The 22,766-nt window shown below is 37.1% G+C and overlaps 4 protein-coding genes across 5 annotated transcripts; all 4 read right to left on the bottom strand.

Moving 5' to 3' along the window:
• Positions 1-75: 75 nt before the first annotated feature.
• LOC110421961 (Peroxidase superfamily protein) lies at positions 76-1,447 on the bottom strand. The gene is made up of 3 exons (XM_021435734.2): positions 1,033-1,447; positions 741-929; positions 76-658 (listed from the first exon to the last, which is right to left on the bottom strand). The coding sequence occupies exons 1-3, from the start codon at positions 1,360-1,362 to the stop codon at positions 95-97; spliced, it is 1,083 nt and encodes a 360-aa protein (XP_021291409.1). The 5' UTR covers positions 1,363-1,447; the 3' UTR covers positions 76-94.
• A 1,410-nt stretch (positions 1,448-2,857) lies between these two features.
• On the bottom strand, positions 2,858-6,351 carry LOC110422050 (TCP family transcription factor). 2 transcript variants are annotated; one of them, XM_021435928.2, is made up of 2 exons: positions 6,248-6,351; positions 2,858-5,124 (listed from the first exon to the last, which is right to left on the bottom strand). In XM_021435928.2, exon 2 carries the CDS (start codon positions 5,095-5,097, stop codon positions 4,048-4,050), a length of 1,050 nt encoding a protein of 349 aa, XP_021291603.1. In that variant the 5' UTR covers positions 5,098-5,124; positions 6,248-6,351; the 3' UTR covers positions 2,858-4,047. The 2 variants fall into 2 exon arrangements, with proteins under 2 accessions (XP_021291603.1, XP_021291526.1); XM_021435851.1 differs by lacking the exon at positions 6,248-6,351 and adding an exon at positions 5,366-5,391.
• LOC110421871 (hydroxymethylglutaryl-CoA synthase-like) lies at positions 6,299-11,166 on the bottom strand. Its single transcript, XM_021435619.2, has 12 exons — positions 10,799-11,166; positions 10,587-10,693; positions 10,202-10,334; positions 9,577-9,720; positions 8,731-8,889; positions 8,504-8,577; positions 8,345-8,420; positions 8,200-8,255; positions 7,864-7,951; positions 7,630-7,770; positions 7,371-7,520; positions 6,299-6,760 (listed from the first exon to the last, which is right to left on the bottom strand). Exons 1-12 carry the CDS (start codon positions 10,868-10,870, stop codon positions 6,569-6,571), a joined length of 1,392 nt encoding a protein of 463 aa, XP_021291294.1. The 5' UTR covers positions 10,871-11,166; the 3' UTR covers positions 6,299-6,568.
• Positions 11,167-13,568: 2,402 nt separating this feature from the next.
• On the bottom strand, positions 13,569-16,092 carry LOC110412779 (Pyridoxal phosphate (PLP)-dependent transferases superfamily protein). Its single transcript, XM_021423403.2, has one exon. It carries the CDS (start codon positions 15,917-15,919, stop codon positions 13,862-13,864), a length of 2,058 nt encoding a protein of 685 aa, XP_021279078.1. The 5' UTR covers positions 15,920-16,092; the 3' UTR covers positions 13,569-13,861.
• Between the last annotated feature and the right edge of the window lie 6,674 nt (positions 16,093-22,766).

Raw genomic sequence — 22,766 nt, 5'->3', positions numbered from 1 at the left:
ATTCAAAAGGACAGCGGGTCGTTATTAGCCTCATTCGCATAATGAAATATAGGAAAATGTCTCATAGCCGCTCTTTTTGTAATCTGTGTCAGCCTCAATATACCATTCGGCATTTCAATCTCACTTCTCCATTTTCAATCACCCCAACATTTCCAAGTTTCACCATCGATGCTGCAAATTCCTTGAAGAACAAAGTTTGATCCTTGGCAAATGATTCAACAATCCATCTTGTCCTGTAATCACTGATGATTGCTTGGTCAGATTCGAACACGCCTTTTCCTGCCAAGAGTTGTTTGTAGTAGTTATTATCAAAAGTTGACGCTGTAGAGTCCAAGAACCGTCCTGCATTCCGATCCTTGTTCGGTTTCAGGCATTTCTTTCTCAGAGTTTCTGTAAATTCACTGTTCAAACTAGGGTCGATGTCATGAAGTGAACTGAAATTATGGAGCCGAGCTTGGAAGGAAGAACAGTGTGAGAATCCTAGAGTGTGACCTCCAGATAGAGCCACCAAATCCTTGACCCCTAAGCCTCTCTTAGCAAAACTTTGAATGAGTTGTGAAACGTTGATAGTTGGCGCTGGTAAGTTAATTGGTCCGGATGCACTGGAGACTCTTCCATCTTTCCTTCCTTCAAGTACATTCCAGAAGGGGCCTCCGGACTGGAGAGAACAAAAACAAGAAGGAAACATATCAAAATGCGTTGCAAGGTTAAGCGACTTACATAAAGAGTTTCAAAATTACCATTGCCACTACATCTCTTGCTGCAATGGTGATTATATCAGCGCATGAAACTGTCTGCGGACATGCCCGTTCAAGCTTGGCTTTCGCATCATCAATCACGTAGAATGCTCCAAGAGAGATGTTGGGAGGGCCATCTTTCTCTGCTTGATTTTGTGGGGTTGAGTCTAGCAACACTGATGCATCGCACCCCTATCAATTTTTCGACAAACCAAAGAAAACTTCAGACACCCAATAGAAAATATCAAGCTAAAATAACTACACGTTGACGGTTGAATTGACTACAATGACACACCCTTATGAAACAGTCATGAAAGAACATCCTGAGAAATCGAGCTGGGACTTTAGGGTCATGCATGGAAGCATTGCGTACAGTGTCTAGTATAATTTTCTCAGCTTCAGGACATGTTTGATCATAGTAACGAGCATCCAGCGCTGCCTTTGACTGTGAAACTTTTATGATCAGCACAAGGAAAACTATCGGAAGAAAGAGTTTGTTTAGTGCAAAAGTAGCCATTTTCTTTTTTTGGTATTGGATGAAGATAACGGGTAGAAGGAATAAAGGAAAAATGTGAGAGATGATGAAGGATTCATGGGAGTAGGGGAGTATATATAGAGTGGTCATGGCAACAGAAATGTTTTAAAAAACTTCAGTAAGTATTTCTGTATGCTTTAAAGTCACTCATAACGGGAGGAGAATGTAGAAAATTGACGCGGTACTGGTGTACTTAGAGACCAAGTTTAAATTTCCACCTAATTATAAACTCTTAAGTCGTACTCGATTAATCTTTCTGAGGAATATTATATAACTAAATTGACATGTTTAATTGTATATTGGTTGATTTATTTAAATGAAGGTTTTCTACTTTCTACTTTGAGCATTGGTTTCTTATTGTAAATACGAGTCAAAAACCGTGGTAGCAACTTCACGGAAGTTGGCTTATACCTATCACGTTGGTTAATGAAATGGGAGCAGTCGGTGACAGAGAAAGCACACAAAAGAAACAAAATTAAACTAGTACTGTGATCTCTTTTCATATGAGGAATAAGGCGTTTGTTGTACTGTTTGGCTTCTAAGAGAGCAAAGAACTGGAAAAGGAATCCCAAAACTTTTGACCACAAAAAGTTGGAAATGGTTTAGCCCTTAATGCAAGCCAAGGTGGAAGATCATGCCACGTTCTGTAAAATGCAAAATGTGGTGTGTGAAACTGACCAACCTGACGTTGGAAGCATATGTGGACTTCAAACCCTAAATTAGGAAAGGTATCTGGGATTGACCACCTTCAAAGGTGTTCTGAAAGATAAAAGTCAAAATACTTAAAAGAAGTATCTATATTAAGATATTTTTTAATTTAAGTTTTTATTTAAAATCATAATATTTTAATTTATTACTTTTAAAATTATTTTAATTTAATTTTTTAATATTTTTTATTTAAATTGAAAGTTACAGTACTAATGCCATCGTTGATATTGAATTTATTCTTCAAAAAAGCACTGTTAAAATTTAAATTCAAAATCTTTAACAAACAAAGTAATATCTTTATTATTACATCTAAATTTTTACATTTAATAATATCTCATTTGAATTTTTTTTAATTTTTAATTTTATAAAATTACGTTTTTTTGAAACCTTCTTATACTCTTAAAAACCATAATCATAAAAACCCTTTGAAACATTCTTCTCAAATGACATAATTTTATAAAAAAAATTAAAAAAGAGAAAAAGATTTCAAAATGACGTAACTTTACAAAAAATAAAAAAAAAGTTAAAAAAAAAAGAAAAAAAGAAAGAAGAAAAGAAATTTAAGTAAAAAATTATTAAATATAAGAGTTTAAATATAAGGTTAAAACATTGATTTATTTGTTAAAAATTTTAAATTCAAATAATAATAAATATTTTTTTAAAAATAAATTATCGCATATTAATATAATCAAGAATTTATATTTATGAGTGATGTGATAGTACCATATCATCATTACAATGACGTGACATGTAAAGAGATTTTAATAATTTTAAAAAAATTAAATTAAAATAATTTTTTAAATAAAAAAATTAAATTTAAGATAATATCCTAATACATACACTTTTCAAATATTTTGATTAAAGATAAATGCTGTGTTTGTGTTTGGAAAAGTAAAAAAAGCAATGTGCCTCCAAGTTATTAATACCTAAGGCCACTGTCTTTTCCATACTAAATATTCAGTGAAAAGTAACTCCTCGAGTTTTTACATGCCCCAATAAAAGGTGGTGTATTCTTCAAACTAGGACTATAGAGCAACCGAGGGTAACCTGATTTCAATACCCATGTAATTGAAAGATTAGAGGTTGAGATTGGAGAGTGACCTTCTCATCTTACGGACTAGGGAATTATTAATGCAACCACAACTAACCCAATGCCAAAGCCTTCCAAATTATTGCCATTTAAATGAGCAAGGACAAATCCGAATTTTGGAATCAAATTTCTGAGGGGAGAATATCCTTTCTTTCATTGTTGCCAAGTGTAAATGGGCGAGAATATCCATCAATAAGGACTTTGTTCAAACGAATGATAGTGATCATTCCCTTGATAATAAAAGCAAATGGAGACATTAAAGAGAGCCACGTGTCCAGCACTGAAAGAAGCTGGTCCCCACAAGAACAGCTCGGAGGAGGACGCGTGTCAGCAGGGGCCAGTCTAGTCTGCCCAAAAAGCAGACCTAAAAAGTTGGGTTAAAAGTTAGGGCCATCCAGGCATCCACCACAAGGCAGCCTTCTAGTACTAGAAACGCCAACGCAATGCAAAAGATCAGCATCAGAAATTTTGGTTTCGGTGGGATCCGCATCCCTAGGTACACGTGCCTCCATCGCGTGACAATAACGTGTGGCCCACATTAAACCGATCGGCTTCGTCCACGGGCCACCACCACCCTTCTCTAGCCTCTAGTCCTCAACTGTTCTTGTTGACCCACCATTCAGAAAAGGACCCACTTGTTATGGCCCCACGCGTCCCCAGAATATGAGACCCACCATCCACGTGCACATCCCAATATCACGTGACCCCACCGTCAGTGGGACGAGAAAAGTTTTCTCCCCAAAAACCATTTCCGAGGAGCAAATGGATAAAAAAAAGGGTATATAATAGACGGGCAAGCAAAAGATTGAAACGAGGCGAGCAAAAGATTGAAACGACAAAAGCCCTTCGCTGTTCTTTGCAATTTCATTTGCCCTTTAGTCCTACAATTACAAAATATAAAACAAAAAAAACCATCCTAAAACCCTAAACTCTAAATCTGTATGATCACAGTCAAGAAGCCTAACCTTCTCCTTTTCTTAAGGCTTTGAACATGGCCTTTGGTGATTTGCAGGACGACCCAAGAATTGAAGCTCTCTCTTATCAAGAATCTCCAAAGAAAAATCCCTAAGCATCTGCGTTGTACTATTACTATTACCATTACTACTACTGCTGACCCCAGCCCCGCCTGTAGTCCCTGAATTAGAACTGGGTACACCACTCGAACCCATCAAGCCCACGCTGGAACCCTGGACCTCTGGCTGCATAGCAGACACAAAGCTAGATATTGGTCGACCTGCAACGTTGAAAAACGGTGTTGCAGTTGCTGGAATCGCCCATAACTGTGCCTGGTTTGAAGCAGGCGCGCCACCAGCAGCAGCAGGAAGTACACCAAAAGTACCCATAGGCCATAAAGGAACCAACCCTTGCGAATTCACATTGACGCTGCTAAAAGTCACTGGCGCAATTGGTGCTAACCCTGAAGAAACTGAACTTTGATGCTCATTAACGTCAATAAACTCACTATTTGACGGTCTTTTCCTACGTTTTCTTGGCAAGTCGCCATCTTGTTTTCCTGAAGAAGTTGGTATCTTGAGACTGCCATTAACAGAAACAGCAATAGCAGGGACCGTGCCTGTGCCTGTGGCTTCAATAATAGCTGGTTCCGCGTGCTCTAATAACCACCTGATTGTTTCACCATCGGACTTGTGACCCAGTTCTCTGGTCAGCTGGAAAATCCTGGCCGCACAAGTGGCAGGCATGCGGATCCTACGGCCACGGCCTTCTACTTTCGTATGACGGTCTTTTGATGGGCGTTTGGGGACAAAAGAGCGGTTGATTTGGGCAGCAGGCATGACTGGAACGAGGCCATGAACGAGCGTCGAGTTGGTAAATTCTCGTGGCTCCGTATCTGTTAAGTCCTCTTCCTTCATGGGTTGGTTGGGGTCCATTACGGTTGCCTCTGAAGGTGAGAAACTTGGAGTGGTGTTATTGCTTTGTTGTTCTTCTTCTTCATTGATGATGATGGTGGCGTTGTTGTTGATGCGCTCGTCGATTTCTTCTATGGTTTGATTTTGGTTGCACTCCATGGTTTACGCAGCAAAAGGATTTTTAACCTATCAACAAACCCACAAAATATTAAGGAGGATTAGCCTAAAAGATGAGAGGATTTTCTTCTAAAGCAGCCTAATTTCTAGTGGGGAATATAAGTTGACTGGGTTTTGAATTTAGCCCTCTTTGCCTTCCCTATCATACTGTGACAGACAGATTAGAAAGAGTGGGACATAGAATAGAGATTAAGTAATTAATTAAAAAAAAGAAAATTAAATAGAAAGCTGAAGAGAGAAAGAAACAAACCCTAAAGACGCAGCCCCACCTTCTTTACAAGTTAGAGAACAGAGGGACCCAAAAAGCGGAGTATTTATTTATAGAGATTAATGAATCGACGGTTGGGAATATTTCTCTTCAAGATTACTGATCGGAGATGGTGACACGTGGTAGGTACTTTTTTGATAACATAATTAGGTCAAAATTGGTAATTTCTCCTTAAAACTGGTCTCGTTTTTTGTGGGGGTTTGAAAAGGGATGATATTGTTCTATAATGTTTACTTCGACAAATAATCTCATAGCCACTGATAAATGCTGCATCATATAACGAATTGATTGAATTTCTTTATAAAGTTTTAACTGGAAGTAATGACTCCTTAGGGTTCAAATTTCAACCCAAAAAATGCTCAACCCAATCGTACTCTAGTCTTCTCTATGGATAAACACAATGGAAAAGGACTTTTGACAAGGGATTAGCTTTCTTTTGGGAAGGGATTTTATTCTACCAAGTCCCAACCCTTGCAAAAATGATTGACCGTTTATGAGTTGAGGGACTACGACAAGTTCCATGGCATCAAGCACTTCTGAGAAAACAAAAACGCATCACCAGTCACCCAGTACGATGAGTGGTTTGTCCACACTTGGCAGCTTATCTTGTTCAGCACAGTTAGAATTTGCAGTCCAGGCAGGGGATGTAATCCAATAAGTTTAATTGGATAGAAACAACAAAACCTCGACCACATGAATTTCTTTTCTCATTAGTAATTGACATTAATTAGACGTGTTTAGTTTGGGTTTGGGTAGGACAGTTGCAACAGGAAACACCGTACCCAAGAAATACTAGTATTAAAATTTTCACGTCCACTAATAGGGGCCTTTGCTCTGAATTTAGTTTGAGAAGAAGAATTGTACCTGTACCAGTTCACATATGAGGATTTGTGCAAATATTCAGTTGATATGGGAAGGCTGCCCATCTTTGGACTAAATGCCAAAAAGCCATAATCTGTAGAATCACTTCGAATGTGCCAAATCAAAATAACAAGATTACATGTGAGAGCCCTTCGAGGGATGAGATAATATAAACTAGCCATTCTTTCAATGCTACTATTTAGCACATAAGCCAAAATAAAGTCATTAAATCCGTGACCAGACGACATATCTTGCTCTGTCACGACAATTTCCCAGTTCTCTTTCCTTTGCACTTACCTAGTTTAAGTTGTCAATTGGCCTTAATTAGCAAAACCGTTCTGGTGTAGCAGCAGCTCTAGCCTTCCGACTATAAAATCTTCGATACATTGAGTCGACTTTAGTGAGGTAGTAGGTATCTGGTAATAGGAGGCTACTGTCCTTGCTTGTGACAAAGTCCTTTGCTCCATACCGCTGCTCCATTAGCTTCATTGCGTCGACTAATTTTTCAGGAGGAAACTGCAAGAGAAGGGTAGGAAATTTATTTAAACTATTTCATCATACCCCAAAAGCAATGAATAACAATAATCTGAAACAGAATACAGATCGGACAAAGAATAAATAGGATAGAACCTAAAAATCACACTATCATTACAATGATTTTTCTTGCTGATTGCTAAAATCAAGCCTGAGTTGCCTATAACTTCTACTAAATGTGCCTTTTCAGCCTTCGGAATATCTGATAAAACGGACAATTTTCACTTCCCAGAAAATAAATACAAAGGAGTAGTTTGATTATTTTACTTAATTCCTTCTGCTTTAAGTGTTTATCTCCTGCTTTTTAACTTGATATCCCAAGAAATGATTATGCAAGCATGGAAATTCCATGCTGAAATTGCTCACTTGAAATTCCAAGTTGCATTTTCAGTGGAAAAAGTAAAAACGTAATAAAGCAGAAATGCAACAAGGTGCTGGAATAATCTACATCTGGTAACAAAAGGAAGTACTCTATTCTACCATCTTATCCCACCTTATTACAGATAAGTACTTCTTGACCTTGAAATCAAGACAGGCATAAGCTGAAGCTGGTGAGCATAGCAGAGTAAGAGGAACTAATAAAAAGAAATACCTCGTGTCTCAATTTCAACTTTTCTGAAACATTCATCAGTTTTGCAATATTCAACAAGTTGAAAGGATGTTGACCATCTTGAAGTTTGAGGGAGAAAATTGTGGCAGTTAAACCACTCCCATATGAGAACATTACTACCCGTTTGCCTGCCTAAAAATAAATGAGTACATTTATGCTCAAGAACAATTTAAACAAGAAAACCGGATGCTCAAAAAGTTGATTGGAAAACTACTTCAACAACACCATTATAGATTCTTACCAGTGATGTATGCTTGTTGTGAAGAAGGGATGCAAATGCTGCATAAAGAGATGCAGTATACATGTTACCAACTTGTTTTGGTAATAAGGTGGATGGTTGCACCATTGAATCATATAGAGGTTTTGCTACTTGTTGACTTGCCTGTATATTTAACCAAAAAAACAAAAACTGTGATCAGTTGGTTATGAGTTGGTAGAACAAATTTTGATAACACTGACAGATTCATAAAATGACCTTTTCAAGATCTCGACTCTGATAGCTTTCATCATTGGATAGGCCTGAAAATGGGGTTAGCTTCTCTTTTGCACCCTCATCAATATAACTGCTTATTAACACAAATGCAGAAAGTAATTTGAATTTATGAGTATGAATGAAATAGAAATGTAAAATTTAGGAAGGAGTAGAACATGCACTAGGGTAAGTTAAGTGCCCTTTAATTAAATCTCCATGTATATAGACATAAAACATTACATGAAAACTATGCTCCAAAACACTTACTAAAAAAGATGAAATAAGGGAGGACATTTATACAAAAAAACATACACAGGAGGAGCAAAGTGACATACGAACCTGGCATTCCTTAAGAAATCATTGAAGAACAGCCGAGCAAAACTCTTCTGAACAAGCTGCAGTCAGAGATCCAGAGAAGATATAAATAATCAAGCTAGAAAAAAAATTAATCAAATAAATTGATCAGAATTGCAAACTTCACTACCTTATTATAAGGAGAATGAAACACAAAATAATCAGCATCTGAAATTGAAAATGGCCTCCCCTGTAGTTTCTCAAACCTATAAATAGTAGAACAAGATGAATGTTTAGTGGCACAGACGGAAAACAGAAGACTGCATTTGTTGATGCAGCAGAGACTTACTTCTCATAAAAACGTTTGTAGCACAAATCAAGTGCCATAAGATAACAAGTTTGAGACAATTTTCCATCTACAACCTATAAGAGCAAATAAAAAAGGGCAAAGGATAAAAGCAATGCTAAATCTACTATATCAGCGCACAATCAAATTCAAAAGTACTGCAATATATCACAAAATCTGCCATCTTAATTATTGAATAAAATGATTGAGAGGATAGAAGGTAGTATAACTGGGTATTCACTTGCAAGATTTGGCTTGTAAAAATCATAGGCATGTGACATATGACTTCCCCTGAATTTGCTCTCAAAAGCAATAGGTGCATTTGGCCCGACCAGCATGGCAATTGCAGCTGCGCCTCCAGTAGGCCGAGCTGGCCCTTCTGCATATACCTGCAACATGGATTGTTGTTTTGAAATATCCTCAAATAATGACAACGAACTTGCTAGAAAAGAATATGGAATTGATACCACATGACTGATAGTCAGAAAAATTGCATTTCATTTAGCCTCTTGAGAATTTTGGCTAAACCTTAAAAGACATGTTTCTTGAGTGTTTGAATTGCCTAAAGGATTGAATGGAGTGAAGGGGATAAAAGTAAAACTGAACACTATTGTTCTTTTTGCTGAAAAGTGCATTTTTGAGCTGGCAAAATAATTGGAAATTGGCACATTATAAAAGCTATGACTTCACTATCTGGCACTCTAATTCTGACCACAATAGATGCACATTTTAGTGGATATAGCAGCCAGAGTTATTACCTCCATGAGTCAATTATGTATATGGTCCTGCTTGCTCTAGTTAGATTTCATGTGCATATGCCATTCACCAGAAGCATGTATGCATTGAACAGTCAAATTTTGATATCCCCAAAATTCATTAAATGATGATAAAATTATGTTTAAATTTGCTTTGAGATCTTGATCATTTTGGGGGGTGATCTAAGACTCATATCAAGAGTGCTCTTTTGTGAAGAAGAGAATAAACCAGGAACTTTTTCCTTTTTCCTTGAAAAGAAAATAAAACAAGGAGGAAGACTAAAAATGAAATGTAGAGTATTAACTCCAAGGATATCATACCGCACTGTCCGTGCACACAACCAGCCCATAGCGCCCATCCCATGAACTACTTTCCACCCAGTTTACACAATTGAATAAAGCTGCAGTTCCCCCATAGCATGCATTTGTTGAGTCAACTCCTTCAATATCAGTGTTACCACATTCCTGTTTTACAAATAAATATAAGAAACTTGCATTTATTTAATTGCAGAGAGCAAGAGGGGAGAAAGACATATCATATATGCATACATTCATACATATATGTATATATATATAGAAATGCTCCATCTGCACATGTTTAATAAATACGAGCCTTCTTTTCCTATGCACTTCAATCATGTTCTAAAAAAGTGTAGAGAAAACCTAAATTAAAGTGCCATGTTAATCCTTAAGAGGTAATAATTGCTTGCTTGCTCGGGCCACTGTAAGCTTAAATAGGTAAAATTGATAATACTGAAAATATCAATCTCAACACAGTAGTAAACATAAATATTGTAGTTGAGTTGCTTAGTTATCCACCCAATTCAGGCGTTTCGCTTAAAGCAGTAGCCAACTGTGCACCATATATACCTAGCTTTTTCTCATACAATAATGTAATCTAGAATTACAAAAATTAAAAAAAAATTGAAGAAGAAGAAGAAAATACCTCAAAGATTTGCATCAGGAAGGTCTTGATGGACTTGCTCTTGTCAATGACGGTCTCACTGCCAACTTCTAAGCGTCCGATTTTAGTTGGATCGATTTCATATTTCTCAAGCAGTGAGGTAACAACCGTCAAACTGAAAGCAAAAGAGGGAACAAAATCATAGTACCAACTACCAACAAAAATTTGCAGAAGCTACGGTTGTAGTAAAAACTAAAAACACCAAGAAGAGTGGCATTAATTATAACCTCAACTTGTTAATAATGCATTTGTAAGCAACTAAGAATCCAATAACAAGGGCGCTCTAAACAAGAATTAAACTTCGCTTTAAGCTGAGTTCAGCAAAAGGAGAAATGAAGGCATGATAAATAAATGAAAATGAAATAACCTCATTGAGATAACATCTTCCACTTCTGTACAAAACGCCATGCAATCTTGTCCAAGCCCAATGGTGTATTTTCCTTTGCTGGCACCATCGTGTGCCTCCAATGCTTCCTATAATATAATTTTGGTAGTAATAACCAATATTATTACATTTCGGTTTGATCAGCTTAATCAAATAAAATTCCGAACAAAACCAATGATAAATTAAATCACTACCTGCTGGATACAAGTAGGTGGGAAGTAGATATCGATGGCCAGAATTCCTACGCTTTCGGGATGGGAAGCCATTTCAGTTCAAGGTTCTTGTTTGGACACCGAGAAAACGAGAGAGAAGAAAAAGAAAAAACACGAGAAAGATTTCTGATGGATTCGAAGGAGAGTGCGCCGGAGCGAAGCGAAGCTAAGGAAATAAAAAAAAAATTAATAAAATTGGTACCAGTGTTTTTGAGAGATATTTACAGGGGATGCCATTGTGGAGCGTGGAAAGGTAGATGTAGCTAATTCAGTAACATCCCCTTATGAACCTCAACTACCACCTTTTCCAAAGGAAAATTCCAACCATCATTTCATTTTGCCCATGTGATCTCCGCCAGTGACCGAGTGACGTGACTCTTTCGTCGCCACCCCCCCAGCCCCAGACTCTGTCGTTTTGTCTCCCTTCTCAGTTCTCAATTCTCGTGGTCCAAACCTTAATACCAGTACGGTGGTACTACCTACTTGTCCTTCCGCTTGTTCTCCCAAAAGCGATTAGTGGATTGGAAATAAATTTATTGCAACCAATATTCTAACACTTAATTTTACCTTCTCTGTGCATTACATTTGTAATCAAATGTAAGTTCAACGGTAAAGATTAATTGAATCGAATTCATTCGTATTAATTAATAAATTAATTATCAAGTTATATTAAAAAGATGTATGTCTAAACCATGACTTCTTTTTTTTTCGTGCTCGTTATTGATCCGAGCTTTGTGGAGTGATTGTAATCACGAGGCAAGAGCTAGTATAAATTCAAAAAATGAAAAAGGAATCGTTGGCTGGTTGATTCCAATTTCTTTGTTCTTGCTCTGTTCCTCGGTTTCTCTCTCTGGAAGTTTATCTTTGATCCTTGTGAGCTTTATTTGAGTTTTTCTTCAAAGCAAAAGTCGTCTCACCCATGGCCTTGGTCAATGGCGTACGTGAACTCGATTTCTTGTGAATTTACATGAAGTTTCTGGTCAATAACCCTTATTTGTTTATTTTTTTCAAAACGGGGCATTGTGTGTGAAAATTTTGTAAAATCAGTGTTGTTCATTGTTCATATGACCACTCCATTTTATAATCGGAACAAACCTCATTAGCTTAAGGAATTTGCCTTGCTAGCTATGACCAAAAGAATTAGAGTCTGTATATATACATGCAGTCGATTTATTGTGATCTAACATGGGATAGTAGTTTATCATACTAATAAGTAGCTGATATAATAAAAATCTCTTAAAGCTAGGTCTTACGTGATTGACATTGACTAGAACTAGTGTTCGCTAATAGATGCAAGCATTAAGCTCATGAATCATGTGGACACTGAGTGACATACATACAAGCTTGGTAGTGTTGATATGACTTCATTATTGGAATTATATCTGGGTTCGTCAGGGTTGGGGGTTGTTTATGTATGACTATAGATTTGTTTAGAGAATGGATGTGGACTTGTCGACCCAAAAACAGGAGAAACAAGATTTTTTTTATCAAACACTCTAGTCAAGCCTCAGACGCCAGGGAGTATTTAATTTTGGGAAAGCCGGATACAATACATAATTGGAAATGGATTGACTGTAAAGCAAGCGTTTTGATGTGTTTGGAGGCTAGTTTTGCTCCCATGGACAGTTATGTCGAGTATGAATATTGAGTTAGGCAAATCCATGACTCATAATGGATCCACGATCAATCCCTCCCAGAGTACAAAGCAATATGGAATATGGGTGCATCCTTGACTTGCTCTGCAGGACCAAACTCTATGATGAAGCTTTGGTCCTTCGGTGCTGATAAAACTATGCTTGAAATACAAAGCAGCAGCAGGTTTGTAGCTTTATCCCAAAAAACGTTACTAGACAATTTCCTACAACATGAGTCTGATGAGAGTTTTGTGGGAGTGATTGTTCACTAGTACCTGGTGAAGAAAATACGTTGTGTGTGGTTAAGCTGAAGACTGAGCCTTCTGTTTAGCAAGAGTGTAGCTTCTTCACCTGTTGCTAATAACGTCTTCCTGCCATTTTTACTTCATTGGCAAGGCATCTAGGATTTTCTCAAATCAAAAAATGATGGTGAACTTTAAGACTAGATGCAAGATACAGTTGATAAATAGGTTAAGCATCAGCTGACCCTCTGAACAGAATCCATTTAATAGGCTTCTGCATTTCTCACAAGTTATGGTCTCATTTGAAAATATATAGTAGTACTAAAGAAGATTACAGTTTTCTACTGACTTTTTGCATCTGAAAATAGAGATGCAATACTTCAAGCTCTTTAAGCCTGCCTGTTTTAGCATTAGAAATCAAGTGCAGCAGTCCAGCTTGTGAAGGTAGCTTAGCTGATGCAGACTTTCACTCTTGTATGAAAGTTGTTTCCACATTTATTTTAAAGCAACAATGTTTTGGACGGTTGATTTGATTTATCGGACAGCAGTATATTTTTTAATCAATTAGTTCCAGGTGCTGATGCTAATCTTACACACACATCTGTAAAACCACTCGGACAAGTCTAATATGAGCTAGGATGGGAAAGTAATTTAGATTCTGGAGATTTTGGAGGTATAAAGTTTTGAAATAGTCTTCTTCTATAGTGAGTCAAATTTTGCTTCAATAAATTAACCAATAATGTAATGAGGAGGATGCAGTTGGTTTCTACTGTTTTCTGAAGTAGAATTATAATGTACAAACTGTCATTAATCTGGATTTAGTGCTTTACTCCAGTGTGAAGGAGTTCAAAGCTGAATGGCACAAAAACAGAACAAAAGGAAGTGAGCAGAGGACAGATTTTGGGACTGAAACGACCATCATGTATATCCAGTTTCTTACATTGTTCTTATCAAGTATAGCTTTTCTCTCATTGAAATGTGCATACAAGAATACAATAATGAAATGAAAATGCATATTTAATGTAACATCATCTGGTGGCGATTCTGACCATATAACCTTAAAAATAAAAATTCAGGGTATGTACCTCTGTTCATCTGGCAATTCCGATTCTGTACTTAAACCTTTGGCTTCAATTTTGAGTTGACTGCAGTTTTTTTGAATTTAGAGCTTAAACTTCAAAAGTTTTCTGATTTAGAGCTGTGTATCTCCACCGCTCCTTCTCCACAAAGTCTGCATCCAGAAACTGAGCAATGAAGGCCCAAAGCTTATAAATGTCCTGAAAATTGGCTAGGAATCCCAATGCAGCTGTAACTACTGCTATTCCCATATCATTTTTATCTTTTCTCTTGTTTCCATCCAGACCCTTGGCTTCATTACTTCTTCTCTCAATGACTTTGTCCTTCTCTTCTTGATACTTGTCTGCAAAACATATATGGTGTAGGAACCCATAGCTGAGAGAAATGTTACTCCGATCCGCGAGTTTCTGTACAAGAACGGGTTCAACTTTTTCTCCCTTCCAATCAAATACATTGAATGCGATTGCTGGTCCCCGATCAAATTTTATTTTTGGGCCATATATTCTAACTAGGGGAATCCCCTTTGTGTTAGGATGCTGGAGTTTCAACAGAGCATTAACAAGCCAATTGATGAGGCACCTTGCTCTATTACTAATTGTTACCAGTCCTAATGAATCCACCTGATCCAAGCCCCTACATTCAACCTCTCCTTTCTGTTTCAGATAATCCTCTTGAATTATATCAATAGCCTTCTCTGATTCTGAAATTTCAGTCGTTTCCAAGCCTTTCAGTTTTTCAGCAACATCTGCACGTTGAATCTCATAAGTTTTCCCCTCTTCAAATCTTCCAGATTGTGAAGCTTGGACAGGAATAGGGCCTGAGATGGAGCTTGGCGTAGCTGGTTTATCTACTAGTAAGTTGGGCTTAGATGTCTGTTCAACTTCAGAGTCGGTGTCGGAAGATTCAGTTACTGAACGAAACAGCTTCTCAGCGGGGACAAGACCTACCATCCCTGAACTTGTGGAAGTTTCCAATACCGAAACGGTTGATTTCTTAGCAAAGAGGCATGCAAATCCTGAAGGGTTTTCTCCAAAAACCTTGTAGAAAGAACAAATGAGGAAGTCCGGACGAAAGAGTGAGAGGCCAAAGCTGTCCATGTCTTTTGGTCCCAATGCACACGCATCAATCAACACATGCCACCCATTTTCCTGCGCGATGCTCATCCAGAGGTAGGGATATCTGGCTCCAGTCATCCTTGAATGAAGCGGGAAGACAAAAAGACCTCTTTTTTTGTTGTTCTTTTCCTTGCTCTCAACCATTTTTCTCAGTTTTGATGACTGAATTCTCAGTCTTGGCCATGAGAATTCTGCTGACATCACTCTAGCCCCCTTTTTCTCGGAGCTATTGCTCATGGCTTCAATTGCCTCACTCTCGTAATCATAGACTGTTAAAAGCTTCCTATTAGACTGGAAGGGGTAAGATTCTGCAAGAAGTTTGAAAGCTGATGTCTTATTCGCGGTGAAAACCATGCAGTAATCATTTTCTGGAACATTAAGAAAAGTCATGATCCTCTTCCTGATCGCAGATTCCAGCTCTGATGCTGGTCCACCATGAAGTAGCTGTGTCTTGAGATTCCCTGTCTTGTAAGACACACCAAAGAAGGGAATATCCAAAATTGGAGGAGGTGATTGTGGTGGCACAGGGAAGGAAGAAGAGGCAATTCGATATGTTGGAGACTCGTGTTTTTGTAGTTGGGAATAGGAGAAGAGGCCGATGCCAAGATAATCAAGGCAGGTATGGTTGGAGAGCGAGAGATGATAATATTCTTGGGCTCGTATTTGGTCGACTTGATAGGAGTCAGAGTACTGTGGATAAGCTTTGCTGAATTCAGCAAGCGATTCTTGCACAGATGGAAGAGATTCATGATTGGTGAATTGGGTGTTTGGGAAAATAGAGGAAGTAGTTTTCGATGCAAAGTCACGGCGATAAGCTGCAGAAGTGCTTGTGGGTTTGGAGGCTTTGCTTTGAGGCTCATGTGCGCTGAGGAAAGGGGATGGGCAGCAGCCATGGAGGCATACTTGCGATAACTCTTTTAGGCAAGGGGATTGCGTTTTTCTGTTCACTTCCCTCATTGATCTTGATATTTTCTCATTGGTTTCTCCTTCTCCTCCCTTTTCTTTATTGTTGGCTTCTTCCAAATCAGCTCTCATTGTTTTATAAGCACTATTTACACCCTGCAAATGGGTGTTTTAATTTGTTTTATGTGCTACTTGTTTTATAATAGACGGGGGAGGTTGATGAGTCAGTGTGAATGAAGACCCAGTCACTTGTCCAAGTTGACCTCTTCTCCCCTCTGTTTTGTAGTTGGCTACCACATGTCCATACTTGAAGGTCGTTATCCCTCATTTACACCACCCCTATCAACCGCTTGATCATCATCATCATCATCATCATCATAAACAGTTAATGCTACAAATCAGTGAAAGAGATCAGCCATGGAGGAAATTCACGTGTGCCCAAAAAATGAAACAGGGTGGTCTTGTTCATACAAGATCATATCTCTGAAACATATAGAACCAACGGTGGCTGTCACATGATGAGGGCCATTCTCCCAACAGAGATTTCGGTATCTTTTATTACTTCCTTGAACGGTAGAGGCGGGAAACTGAAAGCAACAACTGTTAGTGGACCACAGAACCGCCTTTAATTCTGCCAGCATTATTGATGCTTATTGTTAGCAGAAAAAGCCTCTTTAGAGTGCTTCTAAGTTGCTTCAAGCTGAAGGCTTTGAGGTCCTAAAGAGTTTTGGCCCCATTTCTTTGCATCGCTCTCTGCTTCAGTCCAAGTGAGTTTCTTGACGGATTGTGACTTTGGGGTGCACAAAAACAACATAAAAACGTCCATCCCCAAAAACCCATTGAACCAAATCTAATCTAATTCTTATCAGAAAAACTTATCAAACTTCTATTTTTGTCCCTCCTTCTGACCTTGCGATCGTTATATTCAATCAATTAGCTTTTGGTTTCTTGCATTTACAGTCAAGTCCCTTTGTGGTCCATTGTTTCTTGAGGTATTAACTTGGAAATTTAGCATGCGAGAGCCAAAGTTTGTCCATGGAATGGACAGGCACAAGGCCTTTATCAGCGAGGAAAAGTGGGAAAAAGAAAATCATTTGTCTGAGGCAATGATTAAAAGCAAAAGTCAAGAGAAGGTAAACCACGAAAAAGGAAAAGAGGGTGCTAGTTGAAATTTTCCTACGCATGACTCGGATCTCTTCACCATTAAATTTGTTGGAAGCTACACTTTTTTCCACTTTATGATATGGACCTTATAGTCTTATGATTTTCAAAGTTTTCAGTCAATGTGATTCATGATTAATATAATTGAAACCGTGTTAAATTTTGACTCCTTTTCTACTTGGACTAAATCCAAAAAAAAAAAAGAAAATAGAAATGATAAAAGCCATATGGCAACTTATCATATTTGTGTTTCTTTTTTTTTTTTTCAAAAAAATAAAACTTAACCACATAACTTTTCGAGTAATGAAAGAACCAGAAATATGTGCTTAAGTTTATATCTGGATGTGCCACATTCCAAATTAAAAAATCAGAGATGAAACTAACACATATTTTAAAAATAAAAATATAATAAATATCCTTTTATTAAAACTATTAGGATCGATCTTGTGTGAAATTGTTCTCTCTTTAGATAAGATGACAAACACTAATTGGTGGAACATGCACTGCTTCGGCTGCTGTGGTATGGTTACAAGAGAAACAGTTAAAACTCTTGATGCAAAGTGGAAAATGGCAAAGCGACTTGGTCTAGAAAAATAAGCCGAAAATCAACTCGTCCTATAAATGTTTCTTCATATTAATCCAAGAACAGCCACGCCAAATGAAGAGAAGAAATAAGCGACTACAGAGAGTGAACTCAAGGGTTGCAGATTTCCAAACAAAGCAAATAATATTTTTTTTACCAAACTCTTCCTCTTGTGTTAAAGAACGTACCGTTTTCTGAAAGGAATAATCATCGGGAGATTCATCATTTCAACTCAAAGAGTTATTACGTGTTTCTTAACCTTTTCAAGGATACAAAAACTTCCTTCACCTAGGAGCACCAAAAGAAGGTTTATGAATTTCATATTGATCCAAGTCTTATAGATGGATTTCATTATTAGGGTTGTGCATTTATGTTTACATCTTTTTTACAGCAGAAAAGCCTAAGGATTGTCTTACAAATTAGTTGCCCTTTATTTTGATTGCTCTGCGTGCTGGAGAACTAAGAAGTAAAACAGGGTTCGATGCCTAAACTTCAAATTTCAATGCATCAATGCTCCAAAAACAGAAGGCAAAATAAAAGCCAAAGCGCTTGCTCCCAAAATATTTGTCTTTTATGTACAGGTGCATATCTTGTTAGCCGAAGACCCTATAACGTATATTTAGAATTAGGGCTAAGAAATTTATAAGTGCTATCTGCAGGGAAAGCGATTGTTTGATGTGGAATATGGGATTGTGGAACCCAATCAAGGGGCTGGAACAAATTAAAAGCAGACTTTTTTGTTTTACAAAAGAAAAAAGAAGTAATTTCTTGGATTATACTCCATTGATAAGATTTCATGAGTTTTAGGTCAAAATCCTATGTTGAAATCTTGGGAATTTGATCATCTCCCATTTTCACTTCTTCAGTTGTCTCTTTTTCTTCTGGCAACTATGGTCTATGTATAAGCTTCAGCCCATTAGAAACTTGATCCAATAGTCATTGCCATTTACCCTAAGAATCAGGCCCATTTCTGTAATTGTCCGAGAAACAAACATCTACGCATCAAGCCCATTTCTCTAACCGGCTTTGTGTGCTACCGTCAATAAAAACCTCGGTCTGTCATTGTGCATTGCGCACCGTTTGAAGACTGACGAGCTACCATCTCCGGTTTAACTCAGTTCCGCGCAAGCGTTGCCATTTGCCAAGATTACCTGATTAATACCGTGCCATTTATATTGGTCTAACTCATGCACCAGGTGGGAGGTACGACCAATAAGGGAACTTTGTCTTCTCTAATCCAAGGCTAAGATGAAGATTCAAGAGCTGCATGGTATATATATTATTGCATCCAGAACGACTATGTCGACGTTCCCACCATTAATAAAGAAGAGAGGAAATTCATTCCCAATCGCCAAATTTTCAACTTGCTGCCATGAAATCAAGCACGGTTAAACTATTTATATTATCCACACAAAAAAACACTGATTATATATAAAAATAACAAACTGATTGATTTACCCTCTATCTTCACGTCCGTTTTATTTTTAGCTACACTAATATTTGTGTAAGGATAAAGGATCTACTTCTTGACTGTGCGGTCCAGGTTCCAAATAACTGCAAGAGATGGGAGTGAAAAAAAACAGGACTCCTGTCCGTTGATTACTGAAGCTGGCCTTCTGGCGTCCAACTCGACCTAAATGATGATGAGAAGCCAACTTTGTCGCTTTGTTTTTTTCCTTGTTGAAGCAACGCTTCCATGGCTTATTGGGAGAACTGTAATGGTTGGAAGAATAAGCCTAATTGCATTGCTGTAAGAGGTTTCGACATCTTACCTGTGGCATGAGCCGCGGGCACAATAACCTACAGAAAGGCCGCATATGGGATTAAGCTGAATCAGTCACAGGGCAACTCTCCTTTGGCAAGTCTGTGAAATGAAGTGCAACGCCGAGGAGTCCCCCTTTGCATAATTAATTACAGCAGCGATCACAATATTACCTGCCAATTGAGAGGTGCCCTTTGACTGGTTTGCTTATTGACTAAAGCCTCCCCATTCCAGTTCTTGCAGTGCAATATTCTTGCTTAATTTTGAAATCACTTCTGAATTTTACCTCTATCTCATTAGGATCTTTATAAGCACTTCCAGTGGGTTAAAGAAAGAGAATAAACCATCGAAGAATAGCATATGCTTGAAGGGTTATGCTATGGATATCCTCTTGAGGCTGCCTTTTTCTTGCCTTTTAGCTTCTCTGCCCTTAGCCTCTCGTCTCATAAGGGTTCAATGTAAGCATAGGAGAATATATCTTCTTCTACTCTTCTTTCTAGCTAGTCCGGTTGTGGTAGGTGAGAAGACTAAAAGGCAGAGTCGAGGGTAGATGCTCCTCCACAATGAAGATGGCTGAGCAACAGTAACCTTATAACGAGTTATATATAAAGGGCAGCATGTGATCCTTGTGTCATACTATTCTTTTACCTTTTCATCTGTTTTAGTCTTTTTTTCCTGTGTTTAAGTTCAAAGAGAGCAAAAGAGAATTTGGTTTGTGATTTCAATTATTTCTTCCCTAAGTAGGAAATCATTTGTTTGGATCCTAAAGTAGCATGTATTCACTTTTAAAAATTAGACAGTCGAATGAAAAATGTGTTAGGATTCCATCTCATGCTCAAATAAAAAAATAATCAAAAATTAAAAATTATAACATAATAGAATAATAAACTAACATTTAATCAGAAAAAATATCAAGTTTTGTAAGATCAATATTTGTATTTTTCATGTAATTTTTAAATTAGTTATAAGCATTCATAAGTTTAAGAGTTACTTGTCTTACTCTAGATATCTAAGAGCCAATTAAATCTAAAATATTTACTTCTTCATCTTCAGAATTTGTCAAGTCTTCTGTCACTCAAGTGTTTGGCTTCTAACAGTAATCTATACAGTGATCGAATAAAATCTTCTCAAAAATACAATTTTTGCTTGAGCTAGTAAGTTTTGTTTCTAAAACAAAAAGATCCAAAATTCTTGTCAAATTTTATTTTTGTCAAACAAAAGAAAACTATTTTTCTTATTATTTTATCAAACAGCTGAGAAGTAATTGGAGGCTTAGAGTTTTAATTTGCTAACATAATATATTTATATAGCCAAATTAATTTGTAACCCTAAATATAACAGTTGTATTTTAATTTACTTAAGTCTTTGTGAACTTAATTAATTTCTCACTTTATTTTGATCTCTTTCAATTAAGTCTAACTTAATTAATTATCTTTATTTAATCATAATCATGTCATTTAATGTGTGTGACCCATTAAGCTTCTAACATGTTGCCAATAAATATAAATCCTAATCACATATCAATTTGATAATTGATTTATATCTATAGATTATGAGCGGCATTTAGCAATATATCATGACCACTCAAATGTTAGAGAGTCAATTAAAAAATTTAACAAAGCCCTTCAATGATAAATCTCTCAATACAAAATAATTTTTCTTCATCAAATATTATGGATATGTCATTAAGCATGGTGTCTCCTTATGGTATTTCATATTAGTTCTCATAATTCATGACTAATTTTATGAATTTAAAAAACTAACTTTTCTCAAACTTATCATGCTTTGGCCAAAGACTTTGTACAAGTTAATCAATAATTGAGAACAAGAGGTATGCATCTTGTCATATCATTTGAGGTGATAAATCCTCTCTTGACCACTCATCCACTTTCACATGCTTCATAGCATACCCAAAAATACCCTGTTAAGGCATTTGATCGCCTCTAGACTCGTAGCGGTAAAATCAAAGTATGTCATTCCTCATATAAAATAACTTGATGTCTCAAGTCTAAAGACTAGTTGCACGATTATCACATGAAAATATTTTTCATAAATACTTGAGTGAAATACCAAATGAAATTCTCATAGTGGGTCATATTCAATGAACTTGTTCTTTAACAAGCACCTATATGTTATCCTTAAATATCCCATATACTTCAATCTAAGAGATTGATTACTTGCTTCTTAAGTAAGGAGGCTTAACATGTACTAATCTTTGAGAATTGTTAATGTCTTGTCTTGACAATCCAATGACCAGGAACAAATTTAGGAATATGACTTTAATGCATAGTGATCTCATAATTGTAACAATTTTATTTTAATGCAATAATAAAGAGTTATTAAGTATTGATAAAAACTTGACATAAGGAGCCGTATGCCATAAACAGCAACAAAAGCTACATACGCTGGCATTAATCTGACTTTTTAGCCAGTGATGCACATAAAGAGCTGGAATCCTTACACACCGTGCCTTCTAGGGAAACTTGCATGAGTTGGGCGGAAATATGCTAATTGAAAGCATTTCAATTGTTAAAGGATCCCTACCAAATTCCTCTGTATATGGATAGTTGTAGATGTAATAGTTGAGGATACTATGTTAAAGCATACGGTTCATTGGTTGGTATGCATTATCCCTACTTAAATAATAAGTTTCGAATCCCTCCTCTCCAATTAATTAAAAAAAAAAAATGCTGAAGCAGTCACAGGGCAACTCTCCTTTGGGAAGTCGTGGGAACAAATGCGGTTTCACGCAAAAAATTAATGCCGTAATAATTACCATTACTAGCCAAGTGAGAGGTGCCCTATGACTGGTTTGCTTACTAGCAACTTCCTCTGGCTGGATAGTTGTCTGGAATAGCTTCTAGGTTCTGCAGGTGACCTCTGAACTTCTTTTTTAAGCACTCTGACTGGAAGGGACAGAATAAGCCATCGAATGATCGAAGAGATGGCATATGTTTATGGGTTATACAGTGGATATGCTTTATGGCGCGGGCGCCTTTGATAGGACTTTTGGATGGCCTAAATTCCATCCTAGGCTTCTTTTTCTTACCCATATCAAAGGGTTTGTAAAATCTCTTTCCGGTAGCAGCATAATAGATTGTTCCGGTCTCTTAGTCGTTGCCTTTAAGGTGAGAAAAGGAGAAAGGTAGTTGAGTGCGGAGATTCTCCACCATGTAATTAAGGTGAAGAAGTTAAAGCAGCTTTAGAAAGTTTCTTCTATGTTTTCTCTTCTGAATTATTCTTTTTATTTTGCTTCCTGCTCGTTTGATGGCCTTGGTTGCCTTGATTCATTTTTCCCCTGTCCTTTTAGTGCCAAATTGTTTCTGCATAATATTGACTGTCAGGTTTTTTTGTTATGAATCTTAATACTTCTGAGCATCATTAAAAGTTTCTGCATAACATATCCGCAGGTGTAGACCACCTTATACTTAAGGTCAATTTGCAATAGCAAAAGAAAGTGTACCAGTTCAGCA

This window comes from Theobroma umbraticum, unplaced genomic scaffold, assembly GCF_002168275.2.
Source record: "Theobroma umbraticum cultivar Fairchild unplaced genomic scaffold, ASM216827v3 scaffold_30.0, whole genome shotgun sequence".
Taxonomy (NCBI): Eukaryota; Viridiplantae; Streptophyta; class Magnoliopsida; order Malvales; family Malvaceae; genus Theobroma; species Theobroma umbraticum.
The sequence above is the reverse complement of the archived record's forward strand: the minus strand, read 5'-3'. Positions and strand labels throughout refer to the sequence as shown.

Excerpts from the sequence above, each read along its gene's own strand:
- LOC110421871 (XM_021435619.2), bottom strand. The coding sequence starts at position 10,870 with ATGGCTTCCCATCCCGAAAGCGTAGGAATTCTGGCCATCGATATCTAC. Across the intron at positions 8,890-9,576 it reads TTGTGTGCACGGACAGTGCG|GTATATGCAGAAGGGCCAGC; the intron begins GTATGATATCCT and ends TCCATGTTGCAG. Across the intron at positions 7,521-7,629 it reads ACAACAAGCATACATCACTG|GCAGGCAAACGGGTAGTAAT; the intron begins GTAAGAATCTAT and ends ATTTATTTTTAG.
- LOC110412779 (XM_021423403.2), bottom strand. The coding sequence starts at position 15,919 with ATGAGAGCTGATTTGGAAGAAGCCAACAATAAAGAAAAGGGAGGAGAA.
- LOC110422050 (XM_021435928.2), bottom strand. The coding sequence starts at position 5,097 with ATGGAGTGCAACCAAAATCAAACCATAGAAGAAATCGACGAGCGCATC.
- LOC110421961 (XM_021435734.2), bottom strand. The coding sequence starts at position 1,362 with ATGACCACTCTATATATACTCCCCTACTCCCATGAATCCTTCATCATC. Across the intron at positions 930-1,032 it reads TTCATGACTGTTTCATAAGG|GGGTGCGATGCATCAGTGTT; the intron begins GTGTGTCATTGT and ends AAAAATTGATAG. Across the intron at positions 659-740 it reads CAAGAGATGTAGTGGCAATG|TCCGGAGGCCCCTTCTGGAA; the intron begins GTAATTTTGAAA and ends TGTTCTCTCCAG.